Source organism: Esox lucius, chromosome 14, assembly GCF_011004845.1.
Source record: "Esox lucius isolate fEsoLuc1 chromosome 14, fEsoLuc1.pri, whole genome shotgun sequence".
NCBI lineage: Eukaryota > Metazoa > Chordata > Actinopteri > Esociformes > Esocidae > Esox > Esox lucius.
The window spans coordinates 32,666,471-32,689,572 of NC_047582.1; the positions used below are offsets into that span (position 1 = coordinate 32,666,471).

General features: G+C 47.4%; 1 protein-coding gene across 7 annotated transcripts in view; it reads left to right on the top strand.

The window, feature by feature from the left end:
- Positions 1-2,837: 2,837 nt before the first annotated feature.
- LOC105021675 (rho-associated protein kinase 2) overlaps positions 2,838-23,102 on the top strand; it is a 43,195-nt gene continuing 22,930 nt past the window's right edge. For 5 of the 7 annotated variants that reach the window (XR_003782849.2, XR_003782848.2, XR_003782850.2 and 2 more), the window contains exons 1-8: positions 2,838-3,738; positions 10,777-10,858; positions 14,168-14,268; positions 16,068-16,205; positions 16,337-16,597; positions 17,522-17,666; positions 18,063-18,201; positions 19,876-19,967. Coding sequence is in view for 4 of the 7 variants with exons in the window: in XM_029125016.2 (XP_028980849.2) it covers positions 3,640-3,738; positions 10,777-10,858; positions 14,168-14,268; positions 16,068-16,205; positions 16,337-16,597; positions 17,522-17,666; positions 18,063-18,201; positions 19,876-19,967 (1,057 nt within the window). In the remaining 3 variants the exon portion in view is untranslated. The remainder of the gene's footprint in view (positions 3,739-10,776; positions 10,859-14,167; positions 14,269-16,067; positions 16,206-16,336; positions 16,598-17,521; positions 17,667-18,062; positions 18,202-19,875; positions 19,968-23,102) is intronic. The other 2 variants (XM_029125017.2, XM_029125018.2) reach the window with 2 other exon arrangements.

The window sequence follows — 23,102 nt, forward strand, 5'->3', positions numbered from 1 at the left end:
GCGTCGCAGGTTTCTAACCAGTCACTCATTGACAGGTAGATACAGATGCGGTATCTTAATTTGCCCCAACTACGCACAACAGGACAATATTTCTGCGACAATAGGAAAGGTACCTTATGGGGACCATAATGGATCATTTTTGTAGGGGTTTATATTTTTGTTGGGGCAAATCAAGTCTGATATTTTAAAATGGATATGACAAACTTGAGCATAATTTTCAAACCTTGAACAGAGTACAAGGTTGCATTTCCTGCTGTGCAGGACATTTCCTGCAAATACGTGGCAATCAAATTAAGATGGAGCATCTGTATTTTGGGTCTCCAAACCCACAGCCTGTCAACGCTCAGTATCTCGCTCAGATAATGTGAAGTGGGCCCCATCCTGCGATAGAGACCACAGGGTAGTCACGCATCTAGCCAATGTATTGTTTTGAACTGTCAAAGGCTGCAAAAAGCAGCTATCAGTATTACCTTATGCCTCTAGTCTGAGGGTTTATAATGATGAGATGCCATAAGCCGGACTTGGTTAATGTTTTCTTGCCAAGTCGTACGGTCGCCGTCATGACAAACAGCGCAAACGGATCTGGGATCAGCCTAAAACAGCATCTAGTGGATATGTTGTCAACAAGGTCGAGAAAATCAAAAAAGCTGGGTCCTGAAGGTCTTGCCAACCCTTGTCATCACGAGATTTCATTAATTTTTTTGTTGTTGTTGCTATGAATAGATATTACTTTGTCTTTATTAACTTATGAATGATGCCTCTGTAGATCTTCAAAAAGTGCTTTATTGATTTCTATTTTGAATGATTATTATACTGTATTTTGCGAGTGCTGAGACTCTTGCCTGCGTTCTTTTCCGAATTTGTCCACTAGAGGGCAGTGTCTCCCTTTGGAAAGGTCATGAGAAGGGCAATTCTGAACTTTTCACCACTCATTTGTATTTTGACCAATAAGATTAGCACAATCAAATTTCCGATGTAAAAATATATAATTGGATATAAAATTGTAATAAACAGTGTATATAGAATTCACTTCCATGTGTAAACACGGCTTAGCCTTTCTCCAACACATCTGTACATACATAGGCTATTTTTTATTAGTATAGGCTACATATAAAAATCTGTCACCTTCATTCAGTGAAAAACATTTAGTGCCAATACAAGTCTGTCCTTTTTGTCGAGCCAGTTTCAGCAAGGGCTCGATTTATGCCACGATCCAGCTACAGAACATCACCTGTTGCCATCACATAGCCAAAAGTAGACCATTGCCAGATCAACATAAATAGAATTACTAGAAGGGACGTCCCCATTCAAGTTAACGCGGCCATAATGGGTCATTCTATTTCTATGGCAGAAGTGACCTTGCCTGAAAGTGCTGAATCATTGTTTAGAAGGCGGACTCATTACTCTGAGGGAGTGACCACGCTGGTCTTCCAGGGTGTGTCTGTAGGCACGTCACCCCCTCCCATACATACACACAAACACCTCTTTCTCATACACACGTGCACCTCTGCCATCTGAAACTGCATTCCAAAAAGCATATGTCAATCAGCGTGTGTGTCAGCGGAGTGAAAAGAAGCTCATTCCAGTCTACATACTAATTCCCTATTGTCAGTCGGCCTAATCTGCCGAAGGGACTCTCATCAACAATTGTACATGTGTTTTCAAGACAACTCTGCAAGATTGTCAAATCGTGATGTCAGTGATACTTATAGGTTGGATTTTCTAAATTTACTGATCTGGATTTTGCCTGTGGCATGACGAATCCTTCAATTCAATGGGAACTCATGTTCTATTAATTTTCTTTTTATTAATTTAATATATCCGATAGGTGAAATCGAGTTGGTTACCTTCCAAAAAATCGGCTCCACTGACTGAGAATTTTGAGCTGTAGAAATTGGATGGCTGTTGGTTCATGCTAGCGGAGGTCTCAGACGTCTTGAACGCACCGAAACCCAGCGACTGCAGACTATATGGATATATGAATTTTCTTAGGATATGTAGGTACTGTATAGTTGACAATTCACAGAGTATATGTAAATGAAAATTAAAAACTGGGAGCTGTGTGACAGAGACCCATTTTTAAAGTAAATAAAGGCTATTCTAAGATCAATTACTACCGCGTGTTTTTTTGTCTAAAGTTTTTGGCTTAATTTATCCGGGTGAAAACCTCGCATTGACAGTCTATTTTTCAAGGGAAGACTGGCCAAAACGGAAGCGGAAATCATTACAACACACGGAACAATCAAGTGGCGGCGATGGAGAGCAGGTTACAGAAGTCAATGGATGTGGTCATTCATATTTTTATCAAATGCGTCTGATGTCACTTCTTAACACAAGGCCTATACAAGTTTTCATGGAAAATGTTACAAGTATAGAAGCCAAGGTCAAAACTACACACAGAAACGTTGTAACCTCGCAGGAATTGGGATAGATAACAGTCCCTCCGGTTTCCGCAATCCCTTGTATTGTGTATCCCCAAAAGTCACCCTATTCCCAAGCGCACTACATTGAAACACTGACAAATTCCCCTAAATAGTGCAATGCTTTTGACGTGAATCACTAGTGAGAAGGGGACAGGTTGCCATTTAGGATGCACTCCTCATCTCAGTTAATGAAACTCTTACAATTTAACACATTACCTGACCCAATGGCTCACTGGCGATGCTGCTGTCAGCGTTTTAGTTTTTTTTTTAATGGTCTCTGTTTTGAATACAGACAGAGCCACTGCACTGAAACTAAGGTTTCATGGCGTACGGAGTATGACGCGAGCGTGCGAGAGAGAGATAACCTACATAATTAAGTAGCTCAACCGTATCATGCTTTGAAAAGACAGATTGTCTAGAGCACTCCGAAGTAATCTCTCTGTATGGATTAGGCCATGATCTCATCATCCAAACGGATCCCTTAAGACCGAGCTAAAAGATTAATTAGATATATAGTCACCGATAGCGCAAATACGTAATCGGCTATAGTGAAGTCAACCAATACTCATTGGCAAGTTTTGCATGGGCCAGAGAGCGACTATTCAGCGTTCCGAAAATAATTAGAAGTTGCGTGGGGCCAGTGCCGCGAGCACAGAGCGGTGACGGTAAAAAAGATCAGTGAGATAACTGAAGAGGAATTCCTGTTTCAGCGAGGGCTTGTGGGTAACGAGTTTCTGGCTTGTTCCTAGGTCTAAAAGTATGTGTCCGGTGAAGACGCCGAAAGGAAGATCTCAGTGAACCTGTTTAGAAACTTCGCGTCGACGTAGAGTTGGGGGGGGTACAAATGTTTTCGACTCCACTTAAGGTGTGCGCCAATATAATTTTAAACGTGGGCCGACCTGGACGAATAAGCTACATTTCGCCGCAATTCGAGTTGTGAAACACCATTTACCTCAACTAACATACTACGCTGAAGAACGCGTGCAAAACATTATTGACCAATTTACAGTATAACCTACAGACAGAACTGCCTTGCGGTGTTCATCGAGCTGTCAGTTTATTGAGCGTTTTACCAACCAGACGCGAAATAACGGAGTCTCCAGAGCTGCCCGCCCTCGTTAAAGGGCAAACGGCAGGTATTGACAAGTTCGTTGCCTGTACATTCCAGCTTTGCATCACATACCACTGACGGACCTGGATTGGTAACGTTATTATCATGTCGTCCGGAGCGGAGAAGAGGCTGGACAACCGGCTTAAAAAGCTGGAGTCCATGATCAGAGACCCGAAATCGGCGTTAAACTTGGAGAGTTTACTGGTAAGTTTGTAAAGGACCTCAGTGACACCAGAGAGAGGATTAGTATGGTGTATTAGCGCATAAATGGTTATGATAGCCTTATCATGATGGTCAATGCGTTGTCTCGTCTATTTAGACAATTTGACTCCAAATCACACTGATAGATTAAAGGGATGTATAAAACACTAATTCACAATGAATAGAGAAATGTGTGGCTTTTACATTTTTATGGTTTAGATAGGCTTCCCATCTTTTCACAAAATCCGGAGGGGACGATTGAAGTGCTAAAATACGCTCTCATAGGCTGCCTATGGGCCAGTTCTGTGGGACCCAGATGTTTCGCAAAGGAATCTCAGAAAGCATTTGATAAGTCACCTGTGCTTTTGGTCACGAGATCCCCCTAGCCTCACGTAACTCTGTTTGAGCTCGTGTTCTTCTTATGGAATATTAGCTCATGAGTCAGACTACTGCAACAACATAAATAGTCCCCCGCATCCAAACTGAGCGCCTATTTCAGTCCAACCCAAGCACTGTGAGGCACCAGGAAGAAGGCTCAGGTTTGAATTCAAGATTGACCAGACACACACTGATCTCCCTTAAAGCCAGGGACCACTGAGGCTTGGACAGCCCCTTTGTGATATCCTGGCCGGTGGCCATTTTAGGTCCAGACCCGTCCGGGAATGTGCTGCTGGTCTTTCTAAAAGCTGTGTGTGTGTGTGTGTGTGTGTGCGCACGTGTGTGTGTGTGAGTAACCATGGCACTCACCAGACACACTGTTAGCTGATAATACAGACAATGGGAATGTCACTTTCTTTGTTTCCGGAGGGTAATCAGGGCATTCCTTGAGTACATTTCAGTACACGCCCTTAAGCCTCGGGCAGTGACATACCTGTCCAGTCCACATGGAGAGGTCTCACAAGAGAAGAGGGTTGTTAGTGAAATGGCACAAATTGGTTTCAGTGGGCGCCTGGGCATGGCAAGGTTCTGTTGGTCGTACAGCAACAAAAATAAGGCTTGGAACCAGTGACCTAACACTCTGACGCTCAGTGGAACCTCTAAAATTTGGATCACAGAGAGTTCAACTGTAATTAGCCTACGGCATTCGGACATTGTAGAGGCACACTGTGTGTTTACCTGTGACGTCATTTAGAATAGAAAGCATGACAAAAATGTCTAGACTGGCTTAACATGTTTTTCCAGACGAGCATGTGCTTAGTACTGTATTTAGGGTACCAACTATTTTAGTTAAGCAGTAACGAAGGGCCTTTCCTGCTTTACGGAATGGTTCAGGATTACAAACAGGCTTTGGATCTGGCAAGTCAAGTCAGTAGACTGACATATTTAATCTCTGTCAATCCTAGGCCTTAATGTCACCCAGGAGTGGGTCTAACAGGTTTGGAATAAACAGATTATCATGTTGCTGGATTGTTGTTGGGTAGATCATTATGGGATCTTCGAATGAATGTATCAGCTAAGTCTCTAGACTGGCTGTGACTCACATCTGGGGTAGTTGGTGTTGTTCAACTCAGCTGGTTGTTGCATGGCTTTCGCAACGCTAGAGTTCTGAGTTCGATTTGCTCGTTATTACAGGATGAAAAATTACTGAAAGTGTGCACTCACTACTTTCAGTTGTGCTACTTTCAGTTGCTCTAAATAAGTGATTCATTGGTCAAATTTAAATGTCGTATGTTTTAGGGGGCTCGGAGTAAGATGGCTGATTTTAGGATAAATTTAGCTCTTTGGATCACAATCCCTGCAAATTCTGATATTTTTTTCCCACTAGGTGGTCCGCTAATGTGTAACTGTAATATTTAAATTCAGGTAGGGAATCTGACCTACGGAAGACCTACGCTTGGAGACGTTGGTAAAGGTTGGTCGTGAGAGACGTCTCACTAATGCCAAAGAAACAAACCCACAGTTTCAGGATAATGCAGGTTGATGCATTTTTTGTTTATTGTGGTTTGGCTTACCAGAAACTACAGTTGGAAGATTCCCTGAATAAGGAATAAGGAAATAATTAGGGAATCAGGTGCCCTACAACCAGAAATCCTGGAAGATCTGGGGATTGTGGGAACATTATACTAATGGGAAGTTCCCAGACTGAAGAGGAAGCAGTTGCAGTGTTTCCCCTACTTTTTCCCCCAACAGTGGCGGGGTTGCGGACCAACATGCCAGCATCAACGACACAAAAGGCTCGATGCGTGAAATGCTAAAATGCCCACCCTGTACCCCTGTCTCTCTTGCTTTTGAACTTTATTTTCTTAACATTATTTGATAATACTCTTTTATCATTGTTCCATAATAATAACCAAAGTACTCCCACTCATTCTCTAAAACTGTTCATGAATCGACTCTCAGACTTCTAATAAAAGCTTCTAATGAGGCGATTTGTATTCCATGTACAGTGTGTTGCATTGGGGGTTAAAGAGGCATTAGAGAATAGTTTATAACTTTACAAACTCCTGAGTATTCAGCCCTGAGGAGGGTGGGCTGATTTGTGTTAGGTAAGGTTAAACCAGGACAGATACCTGAATTCTGTGGCCTTTAGATTTTTGTCCAGTAAGCTAGGGCAGGATGGGATTGGTAGGATGAACATTTTTTAACAACTATGTCAAATCTGAATTTTCATGAGTTTAAATCCGGGTGCATCTACATTAGTACTACGTTTTCTTTCCCTCTCCTCGTCTCCTCGCCAGCTCTGTCATGATCCAAACAGGATTGGCCCATTCCAGGTAGACGTCCTCTATAAAACTTGCTGGTTTTGATCACAGTTTTTGATCACATCCTAATGGCTGTTGCGAAAAAGGACATTAAGAGAAGGATCTTCGTTAGACGGTTGAGACTCAGACAACCAGTGGTCTTTGGTTTAAATTATGGACCACAGAATACTTGCATAGGGGAATTGTGCAGCTATTTTGGGTATTCCCAAGCCTTTGAAAATTGTTCCACCTTGACATCATTTGCGCTGTCCCGAAAGTACCAGTTGGACAGCCCCCTCTGAGACATTTCAAGCTGTGGTAGCTGCGTAGGGAGCTTACTGTGCGTTTCTTACTTCTGTTTCCCTGAGACCCACTAAACAGCACCCGGGTCCGATAGTGGGCTTCACAATCAGGCATGTTGGCACCGGCCCTCAGGAAGCTGAGATCACATCCTGGCATTGAGCACGGAGATAACCCACTGGGACCTCTCAGTAGTATTTCCTGTTTGTTCACGCTTGTTTTGGTGTAGCCTCTTGCACTCATCTTTTGTGAGGTTAATGAAACAGGAATTCACATTTCAATGAGATGTACTGAGTGTGTTTACCACAAATTAGCCTCTTGTTTTCTGGATGAATGTGAATACTGTCCTGTAAGGAAGACACTTTTTTGCTCGGAAAAATAAACTAAATCATGTTGATGTAATGCGAGGATTCAGCCCTGTTAAAAAAGCAACATATGCGGTCAATGTCAACATGGAACCAGTCGCACGCGCAAACACACGCGCACACACACGTGCGCGCACACAGTCCTACATACTACATGGACCATGAGCTTTCCTTATAAGTGCTTGTTAAAGTCCAGGAACTTGTGTCCGATAAGCTGTGTGTGCCGATTATAGCTTGTGAGCCCCAGTCTATTTTCACACCGACACCAGGGGAACTGCAGCCACTGCTCTGTCGCCCCCGACCCCCCTAAGAATTGTTCCACACGCCAGGGAGAACAGTTCCAGTTTGACCTGGCTGGGGTTAAGGGGAGTGGGGGCTGATGACGTTGTGACAGGACAGAGAATTTGCCCCGCCCCCACCCCATATCTGCATTGGGCGGGTCTAGACAACAGTGATGTGGTTGGCTGTCAAACGCGCAATGAACCAAAGTATCTTACAACGAAGTGTACAGACTTACATGGAGTTGTAGACCAGAGCTACACAGGACTGTAACTTGATTTGGAAAGATTCTGTAAAATGACCCTTTGGGAAGGTTATAGGATGATAATGTCCAGGAGACCCTCCCTTTGGGAAGGTTATAGGATGATAATGTCCAGGAGACCCTGCCCATGGGAAGGTTATAGGAAGATAATGTCCAGGAGACCCTCCCCATGGGAAGGTTATAGGAAGATAATGTCCAGGAGACCCTCCCCATGGGAAGGTTATAGGATGATAATGTCCAGGAGACCCTCCCTTTGGGAAGGTTATAGGATGATAATGTCCAGGAGACCCTGCCCATGGGAAGGTTTTCGGAAGATAATGTCCAGGAGACCCTCCCCATGGGAAGGTTATAGGAAGATAATGTCCAGGAAACCCTCCCCATGGGAAGGTTATAGGATGATAATGTCCAGGAGACCCTCCCCATGGGAAGGTTATAGGAAGATAATGTCCAGGAGACCCTCCCCATGGGAAGGTTATAGGAAGATAATGTCCAGGAGACCCTCCCCATGGGAAGGTTATAGGATGATAATGTCCAGGAGACCCTCCCTTTGGGAAGGTTATAGGATGATAATGTCCAGGAGACCCTCCCCATGGGAAGGTTATAGGAAGATAATGTCCAGGAGACCCTCCCCATGGGAAGGTTATAGGATGATAATGTCCAGGAGACCCTCCCCATGGGACGGTTATAAGATGATAATTTCCAGGGGATCATTCATGTCCTGGTACAGAGGCAGAGCTGCAGTGGTCATTGTGTAATTCAGTTTTTGTTACCTTTCAATTATGGAAACATTTTGTTAACTTAATTAAAATGTTAATGCAAGCCCACATTGCATTTTCATTTTCCATTTTTGCCTGTGTTATTTCAGTCAATATGAAAATTAAATGCAAGCATGTGATTTTCATTTTCATGTACTAGTATGCACATTCACTGTCAATATTAAAATGTTATTGAAAAGCCATATGGCATTTCGTTTTCAAAGTCATGCCCCGCTTTGTGCTTAACTTAATTCAAATGTTAATGCACATTGAAAAATGAAATGCAATCCCAAAATAGCATTGGTGTTGGATTATTTGAGTTGATAAGAAAATGTAATGCAGTAATGTGATTTACATGTGTATTTTCATGTGTTGGTATACACATCTGCTTTGTGGTTAACAAAATTCAAATGTTAATTCAAATGTGAAAAGTGAGAAAAGAGCCACCCTTTGCAACTGAATTTCCACACTAACCAAACTATAAAGGTTAGCGACCTAACACCTGGCTTCTGTTGATAATATGAGCAAATGAAAATGTAAATTTCAGCTATAGTTAATATTGCTAGCTAACATTGCTAACGGCTAGTTCGCGATCCAGTTTTCCTGAACAGAGAAATCGAAGAGACATTTTAAATGAACCCTGCATGCACACTGTCCCCTCGCTAGAGCTACAAGGAGGCATGCTCATTAATTTCCTACGAGAGCCAGTGAATTACGGCGAACTACAGTGGGCAGAACTACTCTCTGAGACAAAATCTTGAGACAGTAGAGAGTTAAGAAATGTTCAACTTTATGCTAATTTCCAGCGGGAAGTGACCTAGGTTGGAGCTAAAAACTCACTCTCTAGCTAAAACAAGAAACCAGGAAAGCCTAGTTCAGTCGGGCCGCAATAGGAAATGTTGCCACCTCGAGACTGGAACCCTGGTCGCCCACATGCAAGGCTGTGGCATTAACCACTGCACCATAGAATTGCACGTTTTAGCAGTCACAAGACTCCATTGAGGATTGTGTGAAACTGACTTACGTTTCTTATTAAGTTTACCTCTACCTCAAATAGTGTCTATGAACTGTATTGCTTTTGCCACTGGCCGTTTTGACAGCTTATCAGCCAATAATAGGCTTACTAGTATCTATAAACTTCCTAGGAATGATCATAAGAATTTAGAAATTTCTATTGAGACTGAAGATGAACTATTCCATGCCAGAAACAGTCGCAATAAAACCGTGTACAGTTTCAGGTTTTAGTCAGCGGAATAATTCATAATGCGTATTGCGCCTGCGAGGAGATATTAACCCGGGACCTTTAGTTCACAAGTCTGCATCTCTGACCACCACGCTATTTAACAAAGGACTGTCAGTTTAGCTACTCAGTCAGTCAGTCAGTAAGAAAGAGACATTCGCTCTCAGCCGGTTCCGCTTACATGGTCCGGCCAAAAAAATTTGTAATTGCGTTGTCCGGTTTCCCCATTATTTATTATGCTTCCCTGGCTTTATACAGATATATTATTCTATAAATAGATGCATAAGAGGTTTCAGAGGTCATTGGGATCACGGGTGAGTGATACATGCATTATGGAAAACTAAGTAAATTGCTATTTGAACATTCACAAATCATTGACTTGGCATCGTCGTAATACGTTTTTAATAATGGAGTCACGCAAAATACTAAATACCTGAGCGGGCCTTGTGCAGGTTAGGGAAGGCTCAGCGACAGCTCACTAGAGATTGAGCGATTTGCGTGTTGAGCAAGTGGACAGTATGCACGTAGCATAATGCAATTTTCCTAACTTAATGAGAAATGAAATTGAAATGCAATTTTCTTTTCATGTTTTACTGCCTTGTCAGTCATTCTCTGGAGGCAGGACACAGTTGTACGCTTCCATCCTCAATGAGCTCTCATTATCCATCCGCGCTGTGTTGGAGCTTAATAAGGGATGATTTGATTAACTTTGCTCTGGAGGTCAATACAAGGCAGAGGGTTGGTTGTGGACCTATTCCAGAAGTGTTGATTATTAATCATTCATAGTAATTGTGCGGTGTGGATCATTGGGTGTTTGCCTGAGATCATGAGGCAGACAGAGGCGATGTTGTAATTTACTTGGAAGCCCTGCCCAGTGCATTGCTTAGTTCTTATTAAATCTGCTCTGCCTGTGTGGATTAGTTAGAGGAACAGTTGTGGTCAAACATTCGTTGTTTAAAGAGGGAGTTCTGCAATTACACCCATTTTGCTCATATAATGAGCTTTCATAGTCAAGACGTGTGGACGTCACTGAACAGTGCCCTTTCAGCTTGTATTTAGAAGGGTAACAGCTATTGGCTTCAAAGGATTGTAACAACACATAAAAACAATTTTAAAAAGCAAAAATATTAATCAAGTTCATCTTTGCCCTTTTTCACAGGATTCCATGAATGCCTTGGCACTGGATCTCAACTATCCAGCCCTAAGGAAAAACAAAAACATAGACGCTTTCTTAAACAGATGTAAGTGGTTCCTTTGCATTCTCTAAGGTTAATGCGTGGTAAAGTCAGATGTCTTGTTGATTTACTGCTGATATTTGAGAGATACCTGTGTTTGTGCCAAAATAAGGTGTGGATATATCCAGGGCACATGAATGTAGCTATATGTGTCACAAAGATAAATGTTTCTTGTTTTATAATTATTTGTAAGCCTGATTTTACAAGGCTAGTTGACAGAGAAGTCATTTATAGCAACGACCTGGGAGCAATGTGGGTTCTACCTGCAGTAACAACCTTGGGAAAAGACCTAACAACCTTTTGGTTGCTGGTCAAATGATGATCCGGTAGGTAGGTTCAAGACCCCTGTGAGGAATGGGGAGTAAAGGCATCATGATAAAACACTGTCCTATGAAGGTAAGATGTTTTCCCCTTTCAGGATTTCTGACCAGCGGTTGTTTAAGTGGCGCTGTTGGGCCAAAATGTATCCTCCAGAACATGTGTACCATCCCATACTGAATGTGCCCCATGTGATCGTAACCAGTCGCTTCTATACGTGGAATGTCATGTTATGATGGTGATTCTACTGACAGCGTCCCAGGGGGAGACGAATGGCTCGAGAGGTTGTTTTCTGGTTTTCTCCGGCTGAGTGGGGGGGGGGGGGGGGGGGGGGGGGGGGGATGTTTATGCAGTCACAAAAACAGAAAGCATAAGGAGAAAGTAAAGAGAAAACGAAGATTGGAGTACAAGTATGCAAGAAACATTTTATGATGACCTGTAATTACAATTATTCCGCTGAACTGCCCCCCCCCCCCCCAACTAAATAATGAATAGCTGGGGGAGTGAATGTCGTTCTGTAGTCTCATGCTCATGAGCACCTACTACAGAGCCAATGTGGTATGTAGATTGAGGAAGCCTTTACTTCCTACTACATGATTACTGATGACTTCAAAATGAAGTATGTGAGAAAAATACTTCATGGTTTCTCAATGACGTTAGATTCAGTCATTTAAAAAGGAATGTTTAAATTTGTTCCATCTGAGCCACTCTGAGACAACTATGACACAACTATGAAAGCCCCACAAATGAATGTGATGAGTTCCTGTTGCCTGGTATATTAACCTGATTCCATTACTGAGTTGGTATATTCCATAAGTATTGCTCATGTACACATTCCACTGGTAATATACATATACTTAATACTTGTAAATATTCCACCCTCCTCTATGTGCCTTATTGCACATCTAGTATTACCATTTGTACTGCATTTGCCTTCAATGCATATCTACACATTCCACTGGTAATATACTTAATACTTCTTAATACTTGTACATTTTTTGCCCTCCTCTATTTGCACTTCTGGTTAGATGCTTACTGCATTTCGTTGTACTGCACTTGTACTGTTGAATGACAATAAAGTAGAATCTAATCTACTCCTTTGAGTATTGTCCAGAATATGTAACTGACCTACCCTACCCTGACCTACCCTACTCTGACCTGACCTACCATACCCTGACCTACCCTACCCTGACCTAACCTACCCTGACCTGACCTACCCTACCCTGACCTACCCTACCCTGACCTACCCTACCCTGACCTACCCTACCCTGACCTAACCTACCCTGACCTAACCTACCCTGACCTAACCTACCCTGACCTAACCTACCCTACCCTGACCTAACCTACCCTGACCTAACCTACCCTGACCTACCCTACCCTGACCTAACCTACCCTGACCTAACCTACCCTGACCTGACCTACCCTACCCTGACCTACCCTACCCTGACCTACCCTACCCTGACCTAACCTACCCTGACCTAACCTACCCTGACCTAACCTACCCTGACCTAACCTACCCTACCCTGACCTAACCTACCCTGACCTAACCTACCCTGACCTACCCTACCCTACCCTGACCTAACCTACCCTGACCTAACCTACCCTGACCTACCCTGACCTAACCTACCCTACCCTGACCTAACCTACCCTGACCTAACCTACCCTACCCTGACCTTGTGTCGTCCGTTCATTCTGAGCCTTGTCAGAGTTCCATCCAGAGTGTTTTGCTCACGGAGCGTTCAGAACGGATGCATGGACACTGACCGAGGGGACTAGGTCAGACCGAACCAGTTTACACCAAACATTCTGAACACTGGCGTATCGTGGTGACGCCGAGCCTGGGTGCAAGATATCCTTACAGGCCCCCGCCCCCCAACAACGAGACTTATGGGCCGGTGTATATATACGCTTGTGATCCTGCTGTAAATGTAAAATACTATATCCTTTTATGACAGAGGCCAAGCTCGGACCCCCACCCACCGCGAACCCTGGTGCAACCGCACCTCCTACACCCCCGATAGTTACGCGCACGGCTCTGACCATTCTCACAATGAGCTGTCAGTTGCACAAGTTAACTGCCGTCGAGTATCGTGTTTCTCCTCACTTACCAAAACTGAGTTTACTGTTCAAAATTCCTATCTGGTGCACTCTGAAACCAAGACACTCTGAAAACACGACACTCTGAAAACACGACATTCTGACACCTTGACACTCTGAAAACCAAGACACTCTGTCACCTTGACCACAGTGAAATGTTTATTTGCCAGTGGAAATGTACAGGTTTATGACAACCAGAGGATCAGTTTAGTATCATCCCTCTAGTATGTATCAGAACCAGTCTGGAAGCCGAGACGTAACACAATAGATCACCTTACCAGCGGTGGTATTTGACGCCACAATGGGTTCAAACAGCAATGTCACATGAAGTATTACTGACTTTCTAAATCTGTAACTGCCCACCATTACGACTGCCGGTGTCCCTACTAGAGGTGTAACGGTACGGTTCGGTACGTACCAAAACTTTGAAGTCACGTTCAGCGCGATCTCAGAACAGTGGAAAAAAACAGGCAAAACTATTACCTAGCAGGAACCCAAAGGTAACGTTAGAAAGACTAAGAATAATGTCAAACTCTTTCTGGAACAGGTAATTCTATTTTCCATATTATTATACAGAACGTCATTCTTTATCGGGCATTGGTGCCTACTGCATGCTTCAAATGCAGTGTCAATGGGCAAAGTTTATAACTTCGAAATCAATTAAAATACATGTTGTGTTTTGCATGTTTTTTTTCCACTTCACCCAAATCATAGTGAACGTGACATAAACGTTTCGATACGAACGGAACCGTGACTTCTTCACACCGTTGCACCACTAGTTCCTACGGTGTCTGACCTCAGGATGACCCTAGCCACACTTCCCTTTTCAACACGGTTGGCTCTTGTCCTCTGATGTCATGGTAACCAGCATGACCTCCGACCTTTGTGCCTGACATGCAGATGAGCAGGCCATGGTGAAGATGCGGGACCTGCAGGTCAAGCTGGAGGACTTTGACCGAATAAAGATGATTGGCAGAGGGGCCTACGGAGAGGTGCAGCTGGTGAGAACCCCCTGTCTGCCTGTCCCCCTGTCTATCCCCCTGTCTGTCTGCCTGTCTATCCCCCTGTCTGTCTCCCTGTCTGTCTCCCTGTCTGTCTGCCTGTCTGTCTCCCTGTCTGTCTCCCTGTCTATCCCCCTGTCTATCCCCCTGTCTGTCTGCCTGTCTGTCTCCCTGTCTGTCTCCCTGTCTGTCTGCCTGTCTGTCTCCCTGTCTGTCTGTCTGCCTGTCTGTCTCCCTGTCTGTACATCCAGCTGTGTTCACCTGGTTTTCCTCTGCTTTGATGCCTTGTATGCATCCTAATAAGGGCATGTTTAGACATGTTGTGTGTCTCTGTGTGTGTGTGTGTGTGTCTCTGTGTGTGTGTGTGTGTGTGTCTCTGTGTATGTGTCTCTGTGTATGTATGTGTGTGTGTGTGTGTGTGTATCTCTTTCTGTGTGTGTTGGTGTCTGTGAATAGGGGGGAACTGGGGGGTCTGTATGTTGTAAAATAGTCATGTGCTTACATGTCCTCCTGTAGGTGTGTGCTCTGGCACTTCGTCTCATCTCTGAAGACCTTTAAGTGGGAGTGTTTACAAATGTGTTTTAAAGGCCTTACTTTGCTAGCACATGCTGTACATTTGTTCATGATATATTGGTAATAATATATTATTATTTGGCAATTCTGTAATATTTCACACATTTGGTATTTTTCACGAGTGTGTTGTCTCATTATGATGTTAAGGTGTTACTCTGTTCTTTGCGGAACCTTATGCGGTAACATTATTTTGAGAGTCCCTGGAGCGTGAATATTTTCTGCTAAGCTACTAACCCTTATCCTTACTCTAACCTTGGCCTTTATCTTAATCCTAACCTTAACCCTAAGCCTTTTATAAACCAAACCTAAACCTAACCTTAGCAAGTAGTTGCATATCAACAGAGAGGTTTGTTGAAAGTCCATAGAACATCTACAGATGGAAATTATGACTAAAAAGGAAGTGTAACCCTTATGTAATCGAGCATTATCTGTAGAGATATTGCATCCCAATATTTTTAACCTGAAATAGCAATCAGCAGTTAAATCAGTTGTCAGTTTTTCCCCACCCTTGTTTTGGTAAAGGCCTGAGGGACCCTCCAGAACAAACAGAACCACTATGTGTACCAGAGCTCTGCATCGTAGTCTGACCGTCCTTGATATCAACATGTTTGTTTGTTTGTTTACATTCCTGCCAACCATTGGAGTGTGGCATCTTGTTTTAGTTATGTGGGTTATGGTAGTCCGTGGCTATTCTGGGATGGGCACTAAAAGGGCCAACCAGTTTTCAGGCGGGGCAAGTGCCCCACTGGCCCCACCCCTTCATCCACCAGTGATGTTGTACTAAAACTCATTTTTAAGTTTTTAAGGAACTTACTGAAAATAGGTACACCAACACCAGATTGCAGTTTTTGAATAAAGTAAATAGTGCCAGGCTGTGCAGGACTGTGCCAGGCTGTGCAGGACTGTGCCAGGCTGTGCGTGACTGTGCCAGGCTGTGCGTAACTGTGCCAGGCTGTGCGTGACTGTGCCAGGCCGTGCGGGACTGTGCCAGGCCGTGCGTGACTGTGCCAGGCCGTGCGTGACTGTGCCAGGCCGTGCGGGACTGTGCCAGGCCGTGCGGGACTGTGCCAGGCCGTGCGGGACTGTGCCAGGCCGTGCGGGACTGTGCCAGGCCGTGCGTGACTGTGCCAGGCCGTGCGTGACTGTGCCAGGCCGTGCGTAACTGTGCCAGGCTGTGCGTGTGTCAGTGTGACTCTGTCCCTCATCATATAACTGTGCCCCCCCAGGTTCGTCACAAGGTGTCTCAGAAGGTGTACGCCATGAAAAAGCTGAGCAAGTTCGAGATGCTCAAACGTTCTGACTCCGCCTTCTTCTGGGAGGAGCGAGACATCATGGCCTTCTCCGACAGCCCCTGGGTCGTTCAGGTGGGAGGGGCTGAGAGCCGCACGTATACAAACATGAACAGCACACGCTCGTAACTTACAGAAAACGTGCATAAGACACGTGCATAACAGGTCATTGTTGTGGGGAATCATCCAATCGGTGTGCTCCGCAGCTGTGTTGTGCGTTCCAAGACAACCGCCACCTCTACATGGTGATGGAGTACATGGCAGGCGGAGACCTGGTCACCCTCACCATGAACTATGACATGCCGGAGAAGTGGGTCCGTTTCTACACCGCCGAGTTGGTGCTAGCCCTGGATGCCATCCATGCCATGGGCTTCATCCACCGTGACGTGAAACCGGACAACATCCTCCTGGACCACAGCGGCCACCTCAAGCTGGCGGACTTCGGCACCTGCATGAAGATGGACTCGGTGAGTTTTTGGTCTCGGTCAGTGCTCCAGGGCAGTGCAAAAGGTGTGCCTGCCCAACTCCGGTGAGGCTTTGTTCCATTTTGAAGTAGTATATGTTCCTTGTACTAGGCAAGATTGGTGATTGGTCATCTGCTCTTATGGATTGTTTGCTAGTGCAATTGATTGGCTTGTCACTTGTGCTGATTTGGAAGGAATTAAAAAATCTATAAAAAATAATAATACATTAAACTTACATAACGCTTTTCTGGGACCAAAAGATGCTTTACATCAGGTACCTGATCTGTACCTCAGGTTCCCAGGACAAGGATTTGGAAACACTAAAATGTATTTCCGAGCCAATTAATTACCTGTGTCTGTCTGAAATCCGGGGTCAAGAGAATATCCCTGCTTGACTGCACCACCGTGTGGTCAGATTCTGAAGTATCATATTTCTCAGAGCAATAGCATCAGTTTTATTTGCTGAAAAATGTCTTATTGGATAGGCTAAAAGCTGTAAGATAAACATTATAGCCCATTTCACAGACACCAAGTAGGCCTAGACCTAGAGTTTTGCTCCATGATGATGCTTAATTTGTGTCTGGGACACCAGCCCAATATGTTCCCCTGGTAATATTAACAATGTCACTTCTCGCTCTTTCTGTCTGTCTGCTTCCCCCGCCCGTCTGTCTGTCTGCTTCCCCCGCCCGTCTGTCTGTCTGCTTCCCCCGCCCGTCTGTCTGTCTGCTTCCCCCGCCCGTCTGTCTGTCTGCTTCCCCCGCCCGTCTGTCTGTCTGCTTCCCCCGCCTGTCTGTCTGTCTGCTTCCCCGCCCGTCCGTCTGTCTGCTTGTCAACATGCTATCTGTTTCTCCAACTGCCTGTCTTTCCCACTGCGTGTCTCTTCCCGTCCGCCTCCCCACATGTCCATTGGTCTGTCTGTCATTCCAGAAGGGCATGGTGAAATGTGACACGGCGGTGGGGACTCCTGACTACATCTCCCCTGAGGTGCTCATGTCCCAGGGGGGTGCCGGCTACTATGGCCGCGAGTGTGACTGGTGGTCTGTGGGGGTCTTCATCTATGAGATGCTGGTTGGTGAGTCATGTTTGTCGGCCGCCCCACCCTCCCATTTCACATTTCCATGTTAAGAATTGGTCAGCCTGTAGAGGTTACAGTTCCCTCTGGTCTAAAGATCAGTAATGAGGGGGACATTGCCCTACATAGGGATGTTAAATGGATGTCCTGACTCCCTGTGGTCACTACATTGCATTCAGCATTTAGAAGGGCTGTTAACACTGGTGTCATGGCCACATTTTCCATCAATCACTCCTCCACGTGTGACCATTCCGCTGGTGGTTGCTGTAAATGTTCTGAGAATGTCAGTTCACCTGGCAAAGTCATGTTCTAACCCACTGCTACCTTCTCTATCATCAAAAACACAAACTGCCCCAAAAACGTCCATTTTTTTTAACACGTCATGTTCCATTGCAGGGGAAACCCCGTTTTATGCAGAGTCACTTGTGGGAACGTATGGGAAGATAATGGATCACAGGAATAATCTCCACTTCCCAGACGATATGGAGTTGTCCAACGACGTCAAGGACCTAATTTGTGCCTTCCTGTCAGACCGGTATGTTTGTGACCTGTGATGAAAACACCACCCCATGACCTTTACCCGTTTTGCTCTGAAGTGAAAGTGGCTTCCTGAAGCCTCCATAACCCTTGAACCCTCCCACAACAGCAAAAATGCACTTTTCAGGGCTGAAAACGTTTTTCAGGGACTTCCCATGGTGTTGTACAAGTGGTAACTTCACATTTTGTCAACACTGTCTGTCAACACTGTGTTTCACCAGTTGGCTAGTCTTTTGCAATGTAAATATATGAAAATATAGCAGCTGCAACAGCACCTGGCTACATAATAATTGCAGGCCTAGATAAAGATTGCATGCTAGATAAGGATTCGATTTTGATTCAGCTTTATTGTCATTGAACAGTACAAGTACAGCACGACAAAATGCAGTTAGCAACTAACCAGGCTAGACAAAGATTGCAGGCTAGATAAGGATAGCATGCTAACTAGCGCCTGACTACAGAATTAACTGATACAACACATAACATATATAAACATTCTATCATACACCCCATTCCTCTCCCACACAAAGGCGGTATTAAAGCGGTATTAGCTGGTTTAGGCCTGGCCCTTCCGGCCAACCCGTCATCCCCTAGGGTGTGACCCACTTCCTGTTGACGTTAGCAGGCTGCTCTTCGGGGGCCATGTCAAACACTAGTCCTTTCATCCTGCTGAAGTACAACGCCTGCCTTTCACTCTCGTTTCACCTCAGGTTATTTTTCTCTGCCGCCTCGCTGAGACCAGCTCAGTAACCTGTTCGTTCCCCGCCGGTCCCTCTGTTGTTCACTGCCTCATTCAGCGGATCAGTCTGTCACAATCGGGCCCGCCTTCGCTGTCCCACGTTGATGACTTTACCGTGTCCCTTTCTATGCCGGGCCTGATGTTTATTTTGTCGTTTCAGCTGTTGGCCTTAATGGTGATTTGATTTGCTAGCGTTTGCATTCTTTCGCTTTGAATTTTTTCGTTCTCTTTTCTCGTTAGTTTTCATGCTCTTCAAAACACTTGGGTTTCAGAAGGTTTCTAAACATTGTCCGGGGGTTTGCTGTCCTACCTTTTAAGAGACGGGAGATCTAAATGCCTCAGGTGACGGGGACGTTGCCCTATGACGCCTTCGGCCTTGGAGACAGGAAGTTGACATATGACTCAATAAACAGCCCATGACACTTAAGGGGTACTGACCTTGTTGTCCTGGCTATAACCTCACGCCATCTATTCACCCCCAGCTTTCAGCTTTCATTCATCCCTGTAATTACTGTAATCGTTCCCCAGATCACTGACGAAAAATCAGAATGTGTTCTCAGTCAAAGGAGGGTTAAATAAGTAACATTGTGGTAACAGATGTGTAGTGTTGAAGAGAGCTCCCTCTCTCTCTGTTTCTACTCCACCCCCCCCCCCGTCTCCGGGACATGCTCCGTGTGTCTGCCGTGCCGCGGTCTCTGGTGGGGCCTAGACACGCCCCTCTCTGCTGCTCCCTCCCTTCCGCTTCACCGGGGCTGGAATGTCCCACACGTGGCAGCCCAAACGGCCACGCCCCTCTGGCCCGTGTGGCGGCGGAGCGGAGAGGAGGAGGGATGGAGAGTGGGGGAGGTGCAGGTCATATGCTCGTGTTCAGGTTGAGTGTGTGTGTGTGTGTGTGTGTGTGTGTGACCACCCTGTCCTATTGGCTGTGTACAGGGATGTGCGCCTGGGAAGGAACGGCGTGGAGGAGATCAAGAGACACCCCTTTTTCAAGAATGACCACTGGACCTTCTGCACCATCCGCGAGAGTAAGTGTGTGTGTGTGTGTGTGCGCATTTGTTCTGACATTCTTGCATGTTTTGACCACCTGTGTCTGTGCTTACCCGTGTGTGCTTGTCTGTGTGTTTGCACCTGTCTGTATCTGTCTGTCTGTGTGTACCTGTCTGTCTGCACCTGGCTGTGTCTGTCTGCACCTGGCTGTACCTGTCTGGCTGTACCTGTGTACCTGTCTGGCTGTACCTGTGTACCTGTCTGGCTGTACCTGTGTACCTGTCTGTCTGCACCTGTCGGTCTGCACCTGGCTGTACCTGTCTGTCTGCACCTGTCGGTCTGCACCTGGCTGTACCTGTCTGGCTGTAACTGTGTACCAGTCTGTCTGCTCCTGTTTGGGTCTCATAATGGGAGGTCTCTCACACCACATAGTACAGTTCATTCCCATGTGGGGAACCAGGCGTAATAAACACTGCACTCTTATCACTCCTCTAACTGAACCTTCCCATGGTGCACTTCAGCATGACATCCCTACAACCAGGGGGGTTTTGGGGCTGAACTACGCTTCAGTCCTTTACGAAAGTTGACTAAACCTTGGACATGCTCCTCTATGGGAAATACTGGAGGGAATTGGAATCCGTGTGGGTTCCCTAAGTTGACTGTACATTTGATTGGACTTGACCTCAGCCTTGGTATGTGCTGCATCTGAAGTCTGGGAATTGCTGTTGTGCCTGAGGCGGGGAAACTTCCTGATGTCCATGTGATCCTGCCAATCACAGTGAAGACGATTGTCTTCTCAATATGAAATGTGATTCAATCCGAAAAGGTGTAACAGACACTAAGTCAGCAGAGCCTCTCTGGATGAGTATGGCGCCCGGGGGTTGAATGCTTAGTGATGGGATTTCAGTCACTTCCTGTTGTCCTTTTGTTCTGGGACGTGCGCTTGCATTACGTGGGCTCTTCCATTCATTCTCTCTGACGGCGATTTCATGTGACACTGATCTAATAAGAGCACCGTAAAAAGGCAATTTTATCTCACATGACATCAAGGGGGAAGGAGAAGGAAGCGTTGGTCCATAGTATTTATTGCTCTCCATCTCTCTCTGTCAGTTTGACCTGACCGATTAAGAGTTTGTCCGCCTGTCTGTCGCTATTGACCTCGCAAGTCTCCAATCCAGCAATAATCCACCTTTCTTCAGAGGGCTGTACCATCACACTCCCCATGTGGACGACTGGTGCACTCATCGGCTGGTTTTCCACCATTTCTGGGCATGTGGAGAACTGGAATGCAGCCTCCCTTGCTCTGGTCGGCCGGTTAGGCCCCAAAGTTGATTTGGCGGCAGCGCAGCGGTCCTCCTAGGGTCCCCGGTCAAAGGGCAGCGCAGTTGTCCCCCTAGGGTCCCCGGTCAAAGGGCAGCGCAGCGGTCCCCGGTCAAAGGGCAGCGCAGCGGTCCCCCTAGGGTCCCCGGTCAAAGGGCAGCGCAGCGGTCCCCCTAGGGTCCCCGGTCAAAGGGCAGCGCAGCGGTCCCCGGTCAAAGGGCAGCGCAGCGGCCCCCGGTCAAAGGGCAGCGCAGCGGTCCCCGGTCAAAGGGCAGCGCAGCGGTCCCCCTAGGGTCCCCGGTCAAAGGGCAGCGCAGTGGTCCCCCTAGGGTCCCCGTTCAAAGGGCAGCGCAGTGGTCCCCCTAGGGTCCCCATTCAAAGGGCAGCGCAGCGGTCCCCCTAGGGTCCCCGTTCAAAGGGCAGCGCAGCGGTCCCCCTAGGGTCCCCGGTCAAAGGGCAGCGCAGCGGTCCCCGGTCAAAGGGCAGCGCAGCGGCCCCCGGTCAAAGGGCAGCGCAGCGGTCCCCGGTCAAAGGGCAGCGCAGTGGTCCCCCTAGGGTCCCCGTTCAAAGGGCAGCGCAGTGGTCCCCCTAGGGTCCCCGGTCAAAGGGCAGCGCAGCGGTCCCCGGTCAAAGGGCAGCGCAGCGGTCCCCCTAGGGTCCCCGGTCAAAGGGCAGCGCAGTGGTCCCCCTAGGGTCCCCGGTCAAAGGGCAGCGCAGTGGTCCCCCTAGGGTCCCCGGTCAAAGGGCAGCGCAGCGGTCCCCGGTCAAAGGGCAGCGCAGCGGTCCCCCTAGGGTCCCCGGTCAAAGGGCAGCGCAGCGGTCCCCCTAGGGTCCCCGGTCAAAGGGCAGCGCAGCGGTCCCCGGTCAAAGGGCAGCGCAGCGGCCCCCGGTCAAAGGGCAGCGCAGCGGTCCCCGGTCAAAGGGCAGCGCAGCGGTCCCCCTAGGGTCCCCGGTCAAAGGGCAGCGCAGCGGTCCCCCTAGGGTCCCCGTTCAAAGGGCAGCGCAGTGGTCCCCCTAGGGTCCCCGTTCAAAGGGCAGCGCAGCGGTCCCCCTAGGGTCCCCGTTCAAAGGGCAGCGCAGCGGTCCCCCTAGGGTCCCCGGTCAAAGGGCAGCGCAGTTGTCCCCCTAGGGTCCCCGGTCAAAGGGCAGCGCAGCGGTCCCCGGTCAAAGGGCAGCGCAGCGGTCCCCCTAGGGTCCCCGGTCAAAGGGCAGCGCAACGGTCCCCGGTCAAAGGGCAGCGCAGCGGTCCCCCTAGGGTCCCCGTTCAAAGGGCAGCGCAGCGGTCCCCCTAGGGTCCCCATTCAAAGGGCAGCGCAGCGGTCCCCCTAGGGTCCCCGGTCAAAGGGCAGCGCAGCGGTCCCCGGTCAAAGGGCAGCGCAGCGGCCCCCGGTCAAAGGGCAGCGCAGCGGTCCCCGGTCAAAGGGCAGCGCAGCGGTCCCCCTAGGGTCCCCGGTCAAAGGGCAGCGCAGTGGTCCCCCTAGGGTCCCCGGTCAAAGGGCAGCGCAGCGGTCCCCGGTCAAAGGGCAGCGCAGCGGTCCCCCTAGGGTCCCCGGTCAAAGGGCAGCGCAGCGGTCCCCCTAGGGTCCCCGGTCAAAGGGCAGCGCAGCGGTCCCCGGTCAAAGGGCAGCGCAGCGGCCCCCGGTCAAAGGGCAGCGCAGCGGTCCCCGGTCAAAGGGCAGCGCAGCGGTCCCCCTAGGGTCCCCGGTCAAAGGGCAGCGCAGTGGTCCCCCTAGGGTCCCCGTTCAAAGGGCAGCGCAGTGGTCCCCCTAGGGTCCCCGTTCAAAGGGCAGCGCAGCGGTCCCCCTAGGGTCCCCGTTCAAAGGGCAGCGCAGCGGTCCCCCTAGGGTCCCCGG